The sequence below is a fragment of the Coregonus lavaretus genome, assembly GCF_964263955.1.
Source record: "Coregonus lavaretus genome assembly, contig: HAP1_SCAFFOLD_1889, whole genome shotgun sequence".
Classification (NCBI taxonomy): domain Eukaryota; kingdom Metazoa; phylum Chordata; class Actinopteri; order Salmoniformes; family Salmonidae; genus Coregonus; species Coregonus lavaretus.
In genome coordinates, this window is record NW_028158337.1 from 29415 (window position 1) to 45904 (window position 16490).

At 48.9% G+C, this 16490-nt stretch overlaps 1 protein-coding gene across 1 annotated transcript in view; it reads right to left on the reverse strand.

Moving 5' to 3' along the window:
* angpt2b (angiopoietin 2b) overlaps positions 1-16490 on the reverse strand; it is a gene marked incomplete at its 5' end in the record, with an annotated part of 81786 nt that overhangs the window by 18040 nt on the left and 47256 nt on the right. Inside the window, one exon of the mRNA XM_084198320.1 lies at positions 16079-16245. Within this exon, the coding sequence (XP_084054446.1) occupies positions 16079-16245 (167 nt within the window). The remainder of the gene's footprint in view (positions 1-16078; positions 16246-16490) is intronic.

The window sequence follows — 16490 nt, forward strand, 5'->3', positions numbered from 1 at the left end:
GAGACCACCATAGGGCTTTAGTAGTGGAGAGAGGACCACCATAGGGCTTTCGTAGTGGAGAGAGAGACCACCATAGGGCTTTAGTAGTGGAGATTGAGACCACCATAGGACTTTAGAAGTGGAGAGAGGACCACCATAGGGCTTTAGTTGTGGAGACAGAGACCACCATAGGGCTTCAGTAGTGGAGAGAGACCGCCATAGGGCTTTAGTAGTGGAGAGAGAGATCACCATAGGGCTTTAGTAGTGGAGAGAGAGAGACCACCATAGGGCTTTAGTAGTGGAGAGAGAGACCGCCATAGGGCTTTAGTAGTGGAGAGAGAGACCACCATAGGGCTTTAGTGGTGGAGAGAGAGACCACCATAGGGCTTTAGTAGTGGAGACAGAGACCACCATAGGGTTTTAGTAGTGGAGAGAGAGAGACCACCATAGGGCTTTAGTAGTGGAGAGAGAGACCAACATAGGGCTTTAGAAGTGGAGAGAGAGACCACCATGGGGTTTTAGTAGTGGAGAGAGAGACCACCATTGGGCTTTATTAGTGGAGAGAGAGACAACCATAGGGCTTTAGTAGTGGAGAGAGAGACCACCATAGGGCTTTAGTAGTGGAGAGAGGACCACCATAGGGCTTTAGTAGTGGAGAGAGAGAGACCACCATAGGGCTTTAGTAGTGGAGAGAGAGAACACCATAGGGCTTTAGTAGTGGAGAGAGAGACCACCGTAGGGCTTTAGTAGTGGAGAGAGAGACCACCATAGGGATTTATTAGTGGAGAGAGAGATCACCATAGGGCTTTAGTAGTGGAGAGAGAGAGACCACCATAGGGCTTTAGTACTGGAGAGAGAGACCACCATAGGGCTTTAGTAGTGGAGAGAGGACCACCATAGGGCTTTAGTAGTGGAGAGAGAGAGACCACCATAGGGCTTTAGTAGTGGAGAGAGAGAACACCATAGGGCTTTAGTAGTGGAGAGAGAGACCACCGTAGGGCTTTAGTAGTGGAGAGAGAGACCACCATAGGGATTTATTAGTGGAGAGAGAGATCACCATAGGGCTTTAGTAGTGGAGAGAGAGAGACCACCATAGGGCTTTAGTACTGGAGAGAGAGACCACCGTAGGGCTTTAGTAGTGAAGAGAGAGTCCACCATAGGGCTTTAGTAGTGGAAAGAGAGACCACCATAGGGCTTTAGTAGTGGAGAGAGAAACCACCATAGGGCTTTAGTAGTGGAGAGAGAGACCACCATAGGGCTTTAGTTGTGGAGACAGAGACCACCATGGGGCTTCAGTAGTGGAGAGAGACCACCATAGGGCTTTAGTAGTGGAGAGAGAGACCACCATAGGGCTTTAGTAGTGGAGAGAGAGAGACCACCATAGGGCTTTAGTAGTGGAGATAGAGACCACCATAGGGCTTTAGTAGTGGAGACAGAGACCACCATAGGGCTTCAGTAGTAGAGAGAGACCGCCATAGGGCTTTAGTAGTGGAGAGAGACCACCATAGGGCTTTAGTAGTGGAGAGAGAGACCACCATAGGGCTTTAGTAGTGGAGAGAGAAACCACAATAGGGCTTTAGTAGTGGAGAGAGGACCACGATAGGGCTTTAGTAGTGGAGAGAGAGACCACCATAGGGCTTCAGTAGTGGAGAGAGAGACCACCATAGGGCTTTAGTAGTGGAGAGAGAAACCACAATAGGGCTTCAGTAGTGGAGAGAGAGACCACCGTAGGGCTTTAGTAGTGGAGAGAGAGACCACCATAGGGCTTTAGTAGTGGAGAGAGAGACCACCATAGGGCTTTAGTAGTGGAGAGAGAGACCACCATAGGGCTTTAGTAGTGGAGAGAGAGAGACCACCATTGGGCTTTATTAGTGGAGAGAGAGATCACCATAGGGCTTCAGTAGTGGAGAGAGAGACCACCGTAGGGCTTTAGTAGTGGAGAGAGAGAGATACCACCATAGGGCTTTAGTAGTGGAGAGAGGGCCACCATAGGGCTTTAGTAGTGGAGAGAGGACCAACATAGGGCTTCAGTAGTGGAAAGAGGAGCACCATAGAGCTTTATTAGTGGAGCGAGGAACACCATAGGGCTTTAGTAGTGGAGAGAGGACCACCATAGGGCTTTAGTAGTGGGGAGAGAAACCACCATAGGGCTTCAGTAGTGGAGAGAGAGACCACCATAGGGCTTTAGTAGTGGAGAGAGTGACCACCATAGGGCTTTAGTAGTGGAGAGAGAGAGACCACCAGAGGTCTTTAGTAGTGGAGAGAGAGAGACCACCATAGGGCTTTAGTAGTGGAGAGAGAGATCACCATAGGGCTTTAGTAGTGGAGATAGAGAGACCACCAGAGGTCTTTAGTAGTGGCGAGAGAGACCACCATAGGGCTTTAGTAGTGGAGAGAGGACCACCATATGACTTCAGTAGTGGAGAGAGAGACCACCATAGGGCTTTAGTAGTGGAGAGAGAGAGACCACCATAGGGCTTTATTAGTGGAAAAAGAGACCACCATAAGGCTTTAGTAGTGGAGAGAGAGACCAACATAGGGCTTTATTAGTGGAGAGAGAGATCACCATAGGGCTTTAGTAGTGGAGAGAGAGACCACCATAGGGCTTTAGTAGTGGAGACAGAGACCACCATAGGGCTTTAGTAGTGGAGAGAGAGACCACCATAGGGCTTTAGTAGTGGAGAGAGAGAGACCACCATAGGGCTTTAGTAGTGGAGACAAAGACCACCATAGGGCTTTACTAGTGGAGAGAGAGAGATACCACCATAGGGCTTTAGTAGTGGAAAGAGAGACCACCATAGGGCTTTAGTAGTGGAGAGAGAGACCACCATAGGGCTTTAGTAGTGGAGACAGAGACCACCATAGGGCTTTAGTAGTGGAGAGAGAGAGACCACCATAGATCTTTAGTAGTGGAGACAGAGACCACCATAGGGCTTTAGTAGTGGAGAGAACACCACGATAGGGCTTTAGTAGTGGAGAGAGAGACCACCATAGGGCTTCAGTAGTGGAGAGAGAGACCACCATAGGGCTTTAGTAGTGGAGAGAGAGAACACCATAGGGCTTTAGTAGTGGAGAGAGAGACCACCGTAGGGCTTTAGTAGTGGAGAGAGAGACCACCATAGGGATTTATTAGTGGAGAGAGAGATCACCATAGGGCTTTAGTAGTGGAGAGAGAGAGACCACCATAGGGCTTTAGTACTGGAGAGAGAGACCACCATAGGGCTTTAGTAGTGGAGAGAGGACCACCATAGGGCTTTAGTAGTGGAGAGAGAGAGACCACCATAGGGCTTTAGTAGTGGAGAGAGAGAACACCATAGGGCTTTAGTAGTGGAGAGAGAGACCACCGTAGGGCTTTAGTAGTGGAGAGAGAGACCACCATAGGGATTTATTAGTGGAGAGAGAGATCACCATAGGGCTTTAGTAGTGGAGAGAGAGAGACCACCATAGGGCTTTAGTACTGGAGAGAGAGACCACCGTAGGGCTTTAGTAGTGAAGAGAGAGTCCACCATAGGGCTTTAGTAGTGGAAAGAGAGACCACCATAGGGCTTTAGTAGTGGAGAGAGAAACCACCATAGGGCTTTAGTAGTGGAGAGAGAGACCACCATAGGGCTTTAGTTGTGGAGACAGAGACCACCATGGGGCTTCAGTAGTGGAGAGAGACCACCATAGGGCTTTAGTAGTGGAGAGAGAGACCACCATAGGGCTTTAGTAGTGGAGAGAGAGAGACCACCATAGGGCTTTAGTAGTGGAGATAGAGACCACCATAGGGCTTTAGTAGTGGAGACAGAGACCACCATAGGGCTTCAGTAGTAGAGAGAGACCGCCATAGGGCTTTAGTAGTGGAGAGAGACCACCATAGGGCTTTAGTAGTGGAGAGAGAGACCACCATAGGGCTTTAGTAGTGGAGAGAGAAACCACAATAGGGCTTTAGTAGTGGAGAGAGGACCACGATAGGGCTTTAGTAGTGGAGAGAGAGACCACCATAGGGCTTCAGTAGTGGAGAGAGAGACCACCATAGGGCTTTAGTAGTGGAGAGAGAAACCACAATAGGGCTTCAGTAGTGGAGAGAGAGACCACCGTAGGGCTTTAGTAGTGGAGAGAGAGACCACCATAGGGCTTTAGTAGTGGAGAGAGAGACCACCATAGGGCTTTAGTAGTGGAGAGAGAGACCACCATAGGGCTTTAGTAGTGGAGAGAGAGAGACCACCATTGGGCTTTATTAGTGGAGAGAGAGATCACCATAGGGCTTCAGTAGTGGAGAGAGAGACCACCGTAGGGCTTTAGTAGTGGAGAGAGAGAGATACCACCATAGGGCTTTAGTAGTGGAGAGAGGGCCACCATAGGGCTTTAGTAGTGGAGAGAGGACCAACATAGGGCTTCAGTAGTGGAAAGAGGAGCACCATAGAGCTTTATTAGTGGAGCGAGGAACACCATAGGGCTTTAGTAGTGGAGAGAGGACCACCATAGGGCTTTAGTAGTGGGGAGAGAAACCACCATAGGGCTTCAGTAGTGGAGAGAGAGACCACCATAGGGCTTTAGTAGTGGAGAGAGTGACCACCATAGGGCTTTAGTAGTGGAGAGAGAGAGACCACCAGAGGTCTTTAGTAGTGGAGAGAGAGAGACCACCATAGGGCTTTAGTAGTGGAGAGAGAGATCACCATAGGGCTTTAGTAGTGGAGATAGAGAGACCACCAGAGGTCTTTAGTAGTGGCGAGAGAGACCACCATAGGGCTTTAGTAGTGGAGAGAGGACCACCATATGACTTCAGTAGTGGAGAGAGAGACCACCATAGGGCTTTAGTAGTGGAGAGAGAGAGACCACCATAGGGCTTTATTAGTGGAAAAAGAGACCACCATAAGGCTTTAGTAGTGGAGAGAGAGACCAACATAGGGCTTTATTAGTGGAGAGAGAGATCACCATAGGGCTTTAGTAGTGGAGAGAGAGACCACCATAGGGCTTTAGTAGTGGAGACAGAGACCACCATAGGGCTTTAGTAGTGGAGAGAGAGACCACCATAGGGCTTTAGTAGTGGAGAGAGAGAGACCACCATAGGGCTTTAGTAGTGGAGACAAAGACCACCATAGGGCTTTACTAGTGGAGAGAGAGAGATACCACCATAGGGCTTTAGTAGTGGAAAGAGAGACCACCATAGGGCTTTAGTAGTGGAGAGAGAGACCACCATAGGGCTTTAGTAGTGGAGACAGAGACCACCATAGGGCTTTAGTAGTGGAGAGAGAGAGACCACCATAGAGCTTTAGTAGTGGAGACAGAGACCACCATAGGGCTTTAGTAGTGGAGAGAACACCACGATAGGGCTTTAGTAGTGGAGAGAGAGACCACCATAGGGCTTCAGTAGTGGAGAGAGAGACCACCATAGGGCTTTAGTAGTGGAGAGAGGACCACCATAGGGCTTTAGTAGTGGAGAGAGAGACCACCATAGGGCTTTAGTAGTGGAGAGAGAGATCACCATAGGGCTTTAGTAGTGGAGAGAGAGACCACCATAGGGCTTTAGTAGTGGAGACAGAGACCACCATAGGGCTTTAGTAGTGGAGAGAGAGACCACCATAGGGCTTTAGTAGTGGAGAGAGAGAGACCACCATAGGGCTTTAGTAGTGGAGACAGAGACCACCATAGGGCTTTACTAGTGGAGAGAGAGAGATACCACCATAGGGCTTTAGTAGTGGAAAGAGAGACCACCATAGGGCTTTAGTAGTGGAGAGAGAGACCACCATAGGGCTTTAGTAGTGGAGACAGAGACCACCATAGGGCTTTAGTAGTGGAGAGAGAGAGACCACCATAGAGCTTTAGTAGTGGAGACAGAGACCACCATAGGGCTTTAGTAGTGGAGAGAACACCACGATAGGGCTTTAGTAGTGGAGAGAGAGACCACCATAGGGCTTCAGTAGTGGAGAGAGAGACCACCATAGGGCTTTAGTAGTGGAGAGAGGACCACCATAGGGCTTTCGTAGTGGAGAGAGAGACCACCATAGGGCTTTAGTAGTGGAGATTGAGACCACCATAGGACTTTAGAAGTGGAGAGAGGACCACCATAGGGCTTTAGTTGTGGAGACAGAGACCACCATAGGGCTTCAGTAGTGGAGAGAGACCGCCATAGGGCTTTAGTAGTGGAGAGAGAGATCACCATAGGGCTTTAGTAGTGGAGAGAGAGAGACCACCATAGGGCTTTAGTAGTGGAGAGAGAGACCGCCATAGGGCTTTAGTAGTGGAGAGAGAGACCACCATAGGGCTTTAGTGGTGGAGAGAGAGACCACCATAGGGCTTTAGTAGTGGAGACAGAGACCACCATAGGGTTTTAGTAGTGGAGAGAGAGAGACCACCATAGGGCTTTAGTAGTGGAGAGAGAGACCAACATAGGGCTTTAGAAGTGGAGAGAGAGACCACCATGGGGTTTTAGTAGTGGAGAGAGAGACCACCATTGGGCTTTATTAGTGGAGAGAGAGACAACCATAGGGCTTTAGTAGTGGAGAGAGAGACCACCATAGGGCTTTAGTAGTGGAGAGAGGACCACCATAGGGCTTTAGTAGTGGAGAGAGAGAGACCACCATAGGGCTTTAGTAGTGGAGAGAGAGAACACCATAGGGCTTTAGTAGTGGAGAGAGAGACCACCGTAGGGCTTTAGTAGTGGAGAGAGAGACCACCATAGGGATTTATTAGTGGAGAGAGAGATCACCATAGGGCTTTAGTAGTGGAGAGAGAGAGACCACCATAGGGCTTTAGTACTGGAGAGAGAGACCACCGTAGGGCTTTAGTAGTGAAGAGAGAGTCCACCATAGGGCTTTAGTAGTGGAAAGAGAGACCACCATAGGGCTTTAGTAGTGGAGAGAGAAACCACCATAGGGCTTTAGTAGTGGAGAGAGAGACCACCATAGGGCTTTAGTTGTGGAGACAGAGACCACCATGGGGCTTCAGTAGTGGAGAGAGACCACCATAGGGCTTTAGTAGTGGAGAGAGAGACCACCATAGGGCTTTAGTAGTGGAGAGAGAGAGACCACCATAGGGCTTTAGTAGTGAAGATAGAGACCACCATAGGGCTTTAGTAGTGGAGACAGAGACCACCATAGGGCTTCAGTAGTAGAGAGAGACCGCCATAGGGCTTTAGTAGTGGAGAGAGACCACCATAGGGCTTTAGTAGTGGAGAGAGAGACCACCATAGGGCTTTAGTAGTGGAGAGAGAAACCACAATAGGGCTTTAGTAGTGGAGAGAGGACCACGATAGGGCTTTAGTAGTGGAGAGAGAGACCACCATAGGGCTTCAGTAGTGGAGAGAGAGACCACCATAGGGCTTTAGTAGTGGAGAGAGGACCACCATAGGGCTTTAGTAGTGGAGAGAGAGACCACCATAGGGCTTTAGTAGTGGAGATTGAGACCACCATAGGACTTTAGAAGTGGAGAGAGGACCACCATAGGGCTTTAGTTGTGGAGACAGAGACCACCATAGGGCTTCAGTAGTGGAGAGAGACCGCCATAGGGCTTTAGTAGTGGAGAGAGAGATCACCATAGGGCTTTAGTAGTGGAGAGAGAGAGACCACCATAGGGCTTTACTAGTGGAGAGAGAGACCGCCATAGGGCTTTAGTAGTGGAGAGAGAGACCACCATAGGGCTTTAGTAGTGGAGAGAGAGACCACCATAGGGCTTTAGTAGTGGAGACAGAGACCACCATAGGGTTTTAGTAGTGGAGAGAGAGAGACCACCATAGGGCTTTAGTAGTGGAGAGAGAGACCAACATAGGGCTTTAGAAGTGGAGAGAGAGACCACCATGGGGTTTTAGTAGTGGAGAGAGAGACCACCATTGGGCTTTATTAGTGGAGAGAGAGACAACAATAGGGCTTTAGTAGTGGAGAGAGAGACCACCATAGGGCTTTAGTAGTGGAGAGAGGACCACCATAGGGCTTTAGTAGTGGAGAGAGAGAGAGACCACCATAGGGCTTTAGTAGTGGAGAGAGAGACCACCATAGGGCTTTAGTAGTGGAGAGAGAGACCACCGTAGGGCTTTAGTAGTGAAGAGAGAGTCCACCATAGGGCTTTAGTAGTGGAAAGAGAGACCACCATAGGGCTTTAGTAGTGGAGAGAGAAACCACCATAGGGCTTTAGTAGTGGAGAGAGAGAACACCATAGGGCTTTAGTTGTGGAGACAAAGACCACCATAGGGCTTCAGTAGTGGAGAGAGACCACCATAGGGCTTTAGTAGTGGAGAGAGAGACCACCATAGGGCTTTAGTAGTGGAGAGAGAGAGACCACCATAGGGCTTTAGTAGTGGAGATATAGACCACCATAGGGCTTTAGTAGTGGAGACAGAGACCACCATAGGGCTTCAGTAGTAGAGAGAGACCGCCATAGGGCTTTAGTAGTGGAGAGAGACCACCATAGGGCTTTAGTAGTGGAGAGAGAGACCACCGTAGGGCTTTAGTAGTGGAAAGAGAGACCACCCTAGGGCTTTAGTAGTGGAGAGAGAGACCACCATAGGGCTTTAGTAGTGGAGAGAGAGACCACCATAGGGCTTTAGTAGTGGAGAGAGAAACCACAATAGGGCTTTAGTAGTGGAGAGAGTGCCCACCATAGGGCTTTAGTAGTGGAGAGAGGACCACCATAGGGCTTTAGTAGTGGAGAGAGAGAGACCACCATAGGGCTTTAGTAGTGGAGAGAGAGACCGCCATAGGGCTTTAGTAGTGGAGAGAGAGACCACCATAGGGCTTTAGTAGTGGAGAGAGAGAACACCATAGGGCTTTAGTAGTGGAGATAGAGACAACCATAGGGCATTAGTAGTGGAGAGAGAGATCACCATAGGGCTTTAGTAGTGGAGAGAGAAACCACCATATGGCTTTAGTAGTGGAGAGAGTGACCACCATAGGGCTTTAGTAGTGGAGAGAGAGACCACCATAGGGCTTTAGTAGTGGAGAGAGAGACCACCATAGGGCTTTAGTAGTGGAGAGAGAGACCACCATAGGGCTTTAGAAGTGGAGAGAGAGACCACCATGGGGTTTTAGTAGTGGAGAGAGAGACCACCATTGGGCTTTATTATTGGAGAGAGAGACAACCATAGGGCTTTAGTAGTGGAGAGAGAGACCACCATAGGGCTTTAGTAGTGGAGAGAGGACCACCATAGGGCTTTAGTAGTGGAGAGAGAGAGACCACCATAGGGCTTTAGTAGTGGAGAGAGAGACCACCATAGGGCTTTAGTAGTGGAGAGAGAGACCACCATAGGGCTTTAGTAGTGGAGAGAGAGACCACCATAGGGCTTTATTAGTGGAGAGAGAGATCACCATAGGGCTTTAGTAGTGGAGAGAGAGAGACCACCATAGGGCTTTAGTAGTGGAGAGAGAGACCACCGTAGGGCTTTAGTAGTGAAGAGAGAGTCCACCATAGGGCTTTAGTAGTGGAAAGAGAGACCACCATAGGGCTTTAGTAGTGGAGAGAGAAACCACCATAGGGCTTTAGTAGTGGAGAGAGAGACCACCATAGGGCTTTAGTTGTGGAGACAGAGACCACCATAGGGCTTCAGTAGTGGAGAGAGACCACCATAGGGCTTTAGTAGTGGAGAGAGAGACCACCATAGGGCTTTAGTAGTGGAGAGAAAGAGACCACCATAGGGCTTTAGTAGTGGAGATAGAGACCACCATAGGGCTTTAGTAGTGGAGACAGAGACCACCATAGGGCTTCAGTAGTAGAGAGAGACCGCCATAGGGCTTTAGTAGTGGAGAGAGACCACCATAGGGCTTTAGTAGTGGAGAGAGAGACCACCGTAGGACTTTAGTAGTGGAAAGAGAGACCACCCTAGGGCTTTAGTAGTGGAGAGAGAGACCACCATAGGGCTTTAGTAGTGGAGAGAGAGACCACAATAGGGCTTTAGTAGTGGAGAGAGAAACCACAATAGGGCTTTAGTAGTGGAGAGAGAGACCACCATAGGGCTTTAGTAGTGGAGAGAGGACCACCATAGGGCTTTAGTAGTGGAGAGAGAGAGACCACCATAGGGCTTTAGTAGTGGAGAGAGAGACCGCCATAGGTCTTTAGTAGTGGAGAGAGAGACCACCATAGGGCTTTAGTAGTGGAGAGAGAGAACACCATAGGGCTTTAGTAGTGGAGATAGAGACCACCATAGGGCTTTAGTAGTGGAGAGAGAGACCACCATAGGGCTTTAGTAGTGGAGAGAGAGATCACCATAGGGCTTTAGTAGTGGAGAGAGAAACCACCATAGGGCTTTAGTAGTGGAGAGAGAGACCACCATAGGGCTTTAGTAGTGGAGAGAGAGACCACCATAGGGCTTTAGTAGTGGAGAGAGAGACCACCATAGGGCTTTAGTAGTGGAGAGAGAGACCACCATAGGGATTAGTAGTGGAGAGAGAGACCACCATAGGTCTTTAGTAGTGGGGAGAGAGACCACCATAGGGCTTTATTAGTGGAGAGAGAGACCACCATAGGTCTTTAGTAGTGGGGAGAGAGACCACCATAGGGCTTTAGCAGTGGAGAGAGAGACCACCATAGGGCTTCAGTAGTGGAGAGAGAGACCACCATAGGGCTTTAGTAGTGGAGAGAGAGACCACCATAGGGCTTCAGTAGTGGAGAGAGAGACCACCATAGGGCTTTAGTAGTGGAGAGAGAGACCACCATAGGGCTTTAGTAGTGGAGAGAGAGAGTCACCACCATAGGGCTTTAGTAGTGGAGAGAGAGAGACCACCATAGGGTTTTAGTAGTGAAGAGAGAGAGACCACCATAGGGCTTTAGTAGTGGAGAAAGGACCACCATAGGGCTTTAGTAGTGGAGAGAGAGACCACCATAGGGCTTTAGTAGTGGAGACAGAGACCACCATAGGGCTTTAGTAGTGGAGAGAGAGATCACCATAGGGCTTTAGTAGTGGAGAGAGAGACCACCATAGGGATTTAGTAGTGGAGAGAGAGATCACCATAGGGCTTTAGTAGTGGAGAGAGATCACCATAGGGCTTTAGTAGTGGAGAGAGAGAGTCACCACCATAGGGCTTTAGAGTGGAGAGAGAGACAACCATAGGGCTTTAGTAGTGGAGAGAGAGACCACCATAGGGCTTTAGTAGTGGAGAGAGAGACCACCATAGGGCTTCAGTAGTGGAGAGAGAGACCACCATAGGGCTTTAGTAGTGGAGAGAGAGAGACCACCATAGGGCTTTAGTAGTGGAGAGAGAGACCACCATAGGGCTTTAGTAGTGGAGAGAGAGAGTCACCACCATAGGGCTTTAGTATTGGAGAGAGAGAGACCACCATAGGGCTTTAGTAGTGAAGAGAGAGACCACCATAGGGCTTTAGTAGTGGAGAGAGAAAGACCATCATAGGGCTTTAGTAGTGGAGAGAGAGATCACCATAGGGCTTTAGTAGTGGAGAGAGAGACCACCATAGGGCTTTAGTAGTGGAGAGAGAGATCACCATAGGGCTTTAGTAGTGGAGAGAGAGACCACCATAGGGCTTTAGTAGTGGAGATTGAGACCACCATAGGACTTTAGAAGTGGAGAGAGGACCACCATAGGGCTTTAGTAGTGGAGAGAGAGACCACCATAGGGCTTTAGTAGTGGAGAGAGAGACCACCATAGGGCTTTAGTAGTGGAGAGAGAGACCACCCTAGGTCTTTAGTAGTGGGGAGAGAGACCACCTTAGGGCTTTAGTAGTGGAGAGAGAGACCACCATAGGGCTTCAGTAGTGGAGAGAGAGACCACCATAGGGCTTTAGTAGTGGAGAGAGAGAGAGAGACCACCATAGGGCTTTAGTAGTGGAGAGAGAGACTTCCATAGGGCTTTAGTAGTGGAGAGAGAGAGTCACCACCATAGGGCTTTAGTAGTGGAGAGAGAGACCACCATAGGGCTTTAGTAGTGGAGATAGAGACCACCATAGGTCTTTAGTAGTGGGGAGAGAGACCACCATAGGGCTTTAGCAGTGGAGAGAGAGACCACCATAGGGCTTCAGTAGTGGAGAGAGAGACCACCATAGGGCTTTAGTAGTGGAGAGAGAGAGACCACCATAGGGCTTTAGTATTGGAGAGAGAGACCACCATAGGGCTTTAGTAGTGGAGAGAGAGAGTCACCACCATAGGGCTTTAGTAGTGGAGAGAGAGACCACCATAGGGCTTTAGTAGTGGAGAGAGAGACCACCATAGGGCTTTAGTAGTGGAGAGAGAGAGTCACCACCATAGGGCTTTAGTAGTGGAGAGAGAGAGACCACCATAGGGCTTTAGTAGTGGAGAGAGAGACCACCATAGGGCTTTAGTAGTGGAGAGAGAGACCACCATAGGTCTTTAGTAGTGGGGAGAGAGACCACCATAGGGCTTTATTAGTGGAGAGAGAGACCACCATAGGTCTTTAGTAGTGGGGAGAGAGACCACCATAGGGCTTTAGCAGTGGAGAGAGAGACCACCATAGGGCTTCAGTAGTGGAGAGAGAGACCACCATAGGGCTTTAGTAGTGGAGAGAGAGACCACCATAGGGCTTTAGTAGTGGAGAGAGAGACCACCATAGGGCTTTAGTAGTGGAGAGAGAGACCACCCTAGGTCTTTAGTAGTGGGGAGAGAGACCACCTTAGGGCTTTAGTAGTGGAGAGAGAGACCACCATAGGGCTTCAGTAGTGGAGAGAGAGACCACCATAGGGCTTTAGTAGTGGAGAGAGAGAGAGAGAGAGACCACCATAGGGCTTTAGTAGTGGAGAGAGAGACCACCATAGGGCTTTAGTAGTGGAGAGAGAGAGTCACCACCATAGGGCTTTAGTAGTGGAGAGAGAGACCACCATAGGGCTTTAGTAGTGGAGAGAGAGACCACCATAGGTCTTTAGTAGTGGGGAGAGAGACCACCATAGGGCTTTAGCAGTGGAGAGAGAGACCACCATAGGGCTTTAGTAGTGGAGAGAGAGACCACCATAGGGCTTTAGTAGTGGAGAGAGAGACAACCATAGGGCTTTAGTAGTGGAGAGAGAGACCACAATAGGGCTTTAGTATTGGAGAGAGAGACCACCATAGGGCTTTAGTAGTGGAGAGAGAGAGTCACCACCATAGGGCTTTAGTAGTGGAGAGAGAGACCACCATAGGGCTTTAGTAGTGGAGAGAGAGACCACCATAGGGCTTTAGTAGTGGAGAGAGAGACCACCATAGGGCTTTAGTAGTGGGGAGAGAGAACACCATAGGGCTTTAGTAGTGGAGAGAGAGACCACCGTAGGGCTTTAGTAGTGGAGAGAGAGACCACCATAGGGCTTTAGTAGTGGAGAGAGAGACCACCATAGGGCTTTAGTAGTGGAGAGAGAGAGTCACCACCATAGGGCTTTAGTAGTGGAGAGAGAGAGACCACCATAGGGCTTTAGTAGTGAAGAGAGAGAGACCACCATAGGGCTTTAGTAGTGGAGAGAGGACCACCATAGGGCTTTAGTAGTGGAGAGAGAGACCACCATAGTGCTTTAGTAGTGGAGACAGAGACCACCATAGGGCTTTAGTAGTGGAGAGAGAGATCACCATAGGGCTTTAGTAGTGGAGAGAGAGACCACCATAGGGATTTAGTAGTGGAGAGAGAGATCACCATAGGGCTTTAGTAGTGGAGAGAGAGATCACCATAGGGCTTTAGTAGTGGAGAGAGAGAGTCACCACCATAGGGCTTTAGTAGTGGAGAGAGAGACCACCATAGGGCTTTAGTAGTGGAGAGAGGACCACCATAGGGCTTTAGTAGTGGAGAGAGAGACCACCATAGTGCTTTAGTAGTGGAGACAGAGACCACCATAGGGCTTTAGTAGTGGAGAGAGAGATCACCATAGGGCTTTAGTAGTGGAGAGAGAGACCACCATAGGGATTTAGTAGTGGAGAGAGAGATCACCATAGGGCTTTAGTAGTGGAGAGAGAGATCACCATAGGGCTTTAGTAGTGGAGAGAGAGAGTCACCACCATAGGGCTTTAGTAGTGGAGAGAGAGACCACCATAGGGCTTTAGTAGTGGAGAGAGCGACCACCATAGGTTTTTAGTAGTGGGGAGAGAGACCACCATAGGGCTTTAGTAGTGGAGAGAGAGACCACCATAGGGCTTCAGTAGTGGAGAGAGAGACCACCATAGGGCTTTAGTAGTGGAGAGAGAGAGACCACCATAGGGCTTTAGTAGTGGAGAGAGAGACCACCATAGGGCTTTAGTAGTGGAGAGAGAGAGTCACCACCATAGGGCTTTAGTAGTGGAGAGAGAGACCACCATAGGGCTTTAGTAGTGGAGAGAGAGAGTCACCACCATAGGGCTTTAGTAGTGGAGAGAGAGAGACCACCATAGGGCTTTAGTAGTGAAGAGAGAGAGACCACCATAGGGCTTTAGTAGTGGAGAGAGGACCACCATAGGGCTTTAGTAGTGGAGAGAGAGACCACCGTAGGGCTTTAGTAGTGGAGACAGAGACCACCATAGGGCTTTAGTAGTGGAGAGAGAGACCACCATAGGGCTTTAGTAGTGGAGAGAGAGACCACCATAGGGCTTTAGTAGTGGAGAGAGAGACCACCATAGGGCTTCAGTAGTGGAGAGAGAGACCACCATAGGGCTTTAGTAGTGGAGAGAGAGATCACCATAGGGCTTTAGTAGTGGAGAGAGAGACCAAACTGCTGTTTGACTTGGCAGGTTTCATGCTGCTGCTGATGAATGGTTAGTTTTGTCCTAAATGGTATCCTATTCCCTACATACTGTACTACTTTTGCCTGGGACCTGGTCAAATGTAGTGCACTATGTAGGGAATAGGGTGCCATTTGGGATGCAAACGTTGTTCCTGTTTTCCTTCACTGATAGGGGCTGTCACCGGGGCAGCGGTATAGCCACGGCGATGGATAGAGTGACGGAGTCAGGAAAGTGTTAGCTTGACGTCCGCTGAGCTCATCACTGATGATGTTCTTCAAGACAGACATTATCTAAACTTTCTTTCTTTTACTTAGACTAAGACTGAACGGGTTACAAGTTTATTCAATTACTTCCACTCATACAGTGCATTCAGAAAGTATTCAGACCCCTTGACTTTTTCCACATTGTTACATTACAGCCTTATTCTAAAATTGATTAAATTGTTTATTTTCCTCATCAATCTACACAAAATACGCCATAATGACAAAGTAAAAACAGAGTTTTAGACATTTTTGCAAATAAAAAACTGAAATATCACATTTACATAAATATTCAGACCCTTTACTCAGTACTTTGTTGAAGTACCTTTGGCAGCGATTACAGCCTCAAGTCTTCTTGGGTATGACGCTACAAGCTTGGCACACCTGTATTTGGGGAGTTTCTCCCATTCTTCTCTGCAGATCCTCTCAAGCTCTGTCAGATTGGACGGGGAGCGTCGCTGCACAGCAATATTCAGGTCTCCAGATATATTAGATCGGGTTCAAGTCCGGACTCTGGCTGGGCCACTCAAGGACATTCAGAGACTGCATTGTCTTCGCTGTGTGCTTAGGGTCGTTGTCCTGTTGGAAGGTGAACTTTCGCCCCAGTCGGAGGTCCTGAGTGCTTTGGAGCAGGTTTTCATCAAGGATCTCTCTGCACTTTGCTCCGTTCATCATTCCCTCAATCCTGACTAGTCTCCCAGTCCCTGCCGCTGAAAAACATCCCCACAGCATGATGATGCCACCACCATGCTTCACCGTAGGTATCGTGCCAGGTTTCCTCCAGACGTGACACTTGGCATTCAGGCCAAAGAGTTCAATCTCGGTTTCATCAGACCAGAGAATCTTCTCTCTCATGGTCTGAGTCCTTTAGGTGCCTTTTGGCAAACTCCAAGCGGGCTGTCATGTGCCTTTTACTGAGGAGTGTCTTCTCTCTGGCCATTCTGATTGGTGGAGAAGCTGCAGAGATGGTTGCCCTTCTGGAAGGTTCTCCCATCTCCACAGAGGAACTCTGGAGCTCTGTCAGAGTGACCATCGGGTTCTTGGTCACCTCCCTGACCAAGGCCCTTCTCCCCTGATTGCTCATTACTTTTCTATTATTTCTCTATTTTTTCTCTCTCTGCGTTGTTGTGAAGGGCCCATAAGTAAGTATTTCACTGTTAGTGTACACCTGTTTTTTTATGAAGCATGTGAGTTGATTTGACTCTTGAACTTCTCTGCTGTGGGAGGGTGCATTGCATGCTGGTACCTGTAGTTTTTGTCCTCTGCGTCTATATAGAAGTGATCGTAGTGGGAGTAGGCCTCGTTCCCCTCAGCGTCCTTCAGCTGCACCTGGAGACTGTACTCCTGGGAGATGGTCAGCAGGTGTATGAGGTCATTTCCTGCCCAGTACTCTCCCGAGGGATCCCCAAAACCCTGAAACAGGTACGGTGAGAGAAAGAGGACAAACTGAATGAAGGGTCATATGACTAATGTCACTTCAGAGGGAGATATGGCATCAACAGAGATGTGTTAAGATGTAAATATTGGTGTACCTTTGAGAGGGATGAAGATACATGAGGGATAATTTGAGTGAAGGGAAATTATTTTGACTGAGGAAAGTGAAAAAGCAAATGTTTATATCTTCTGACAATCACTCTCTGACCTACTACAGAACATTA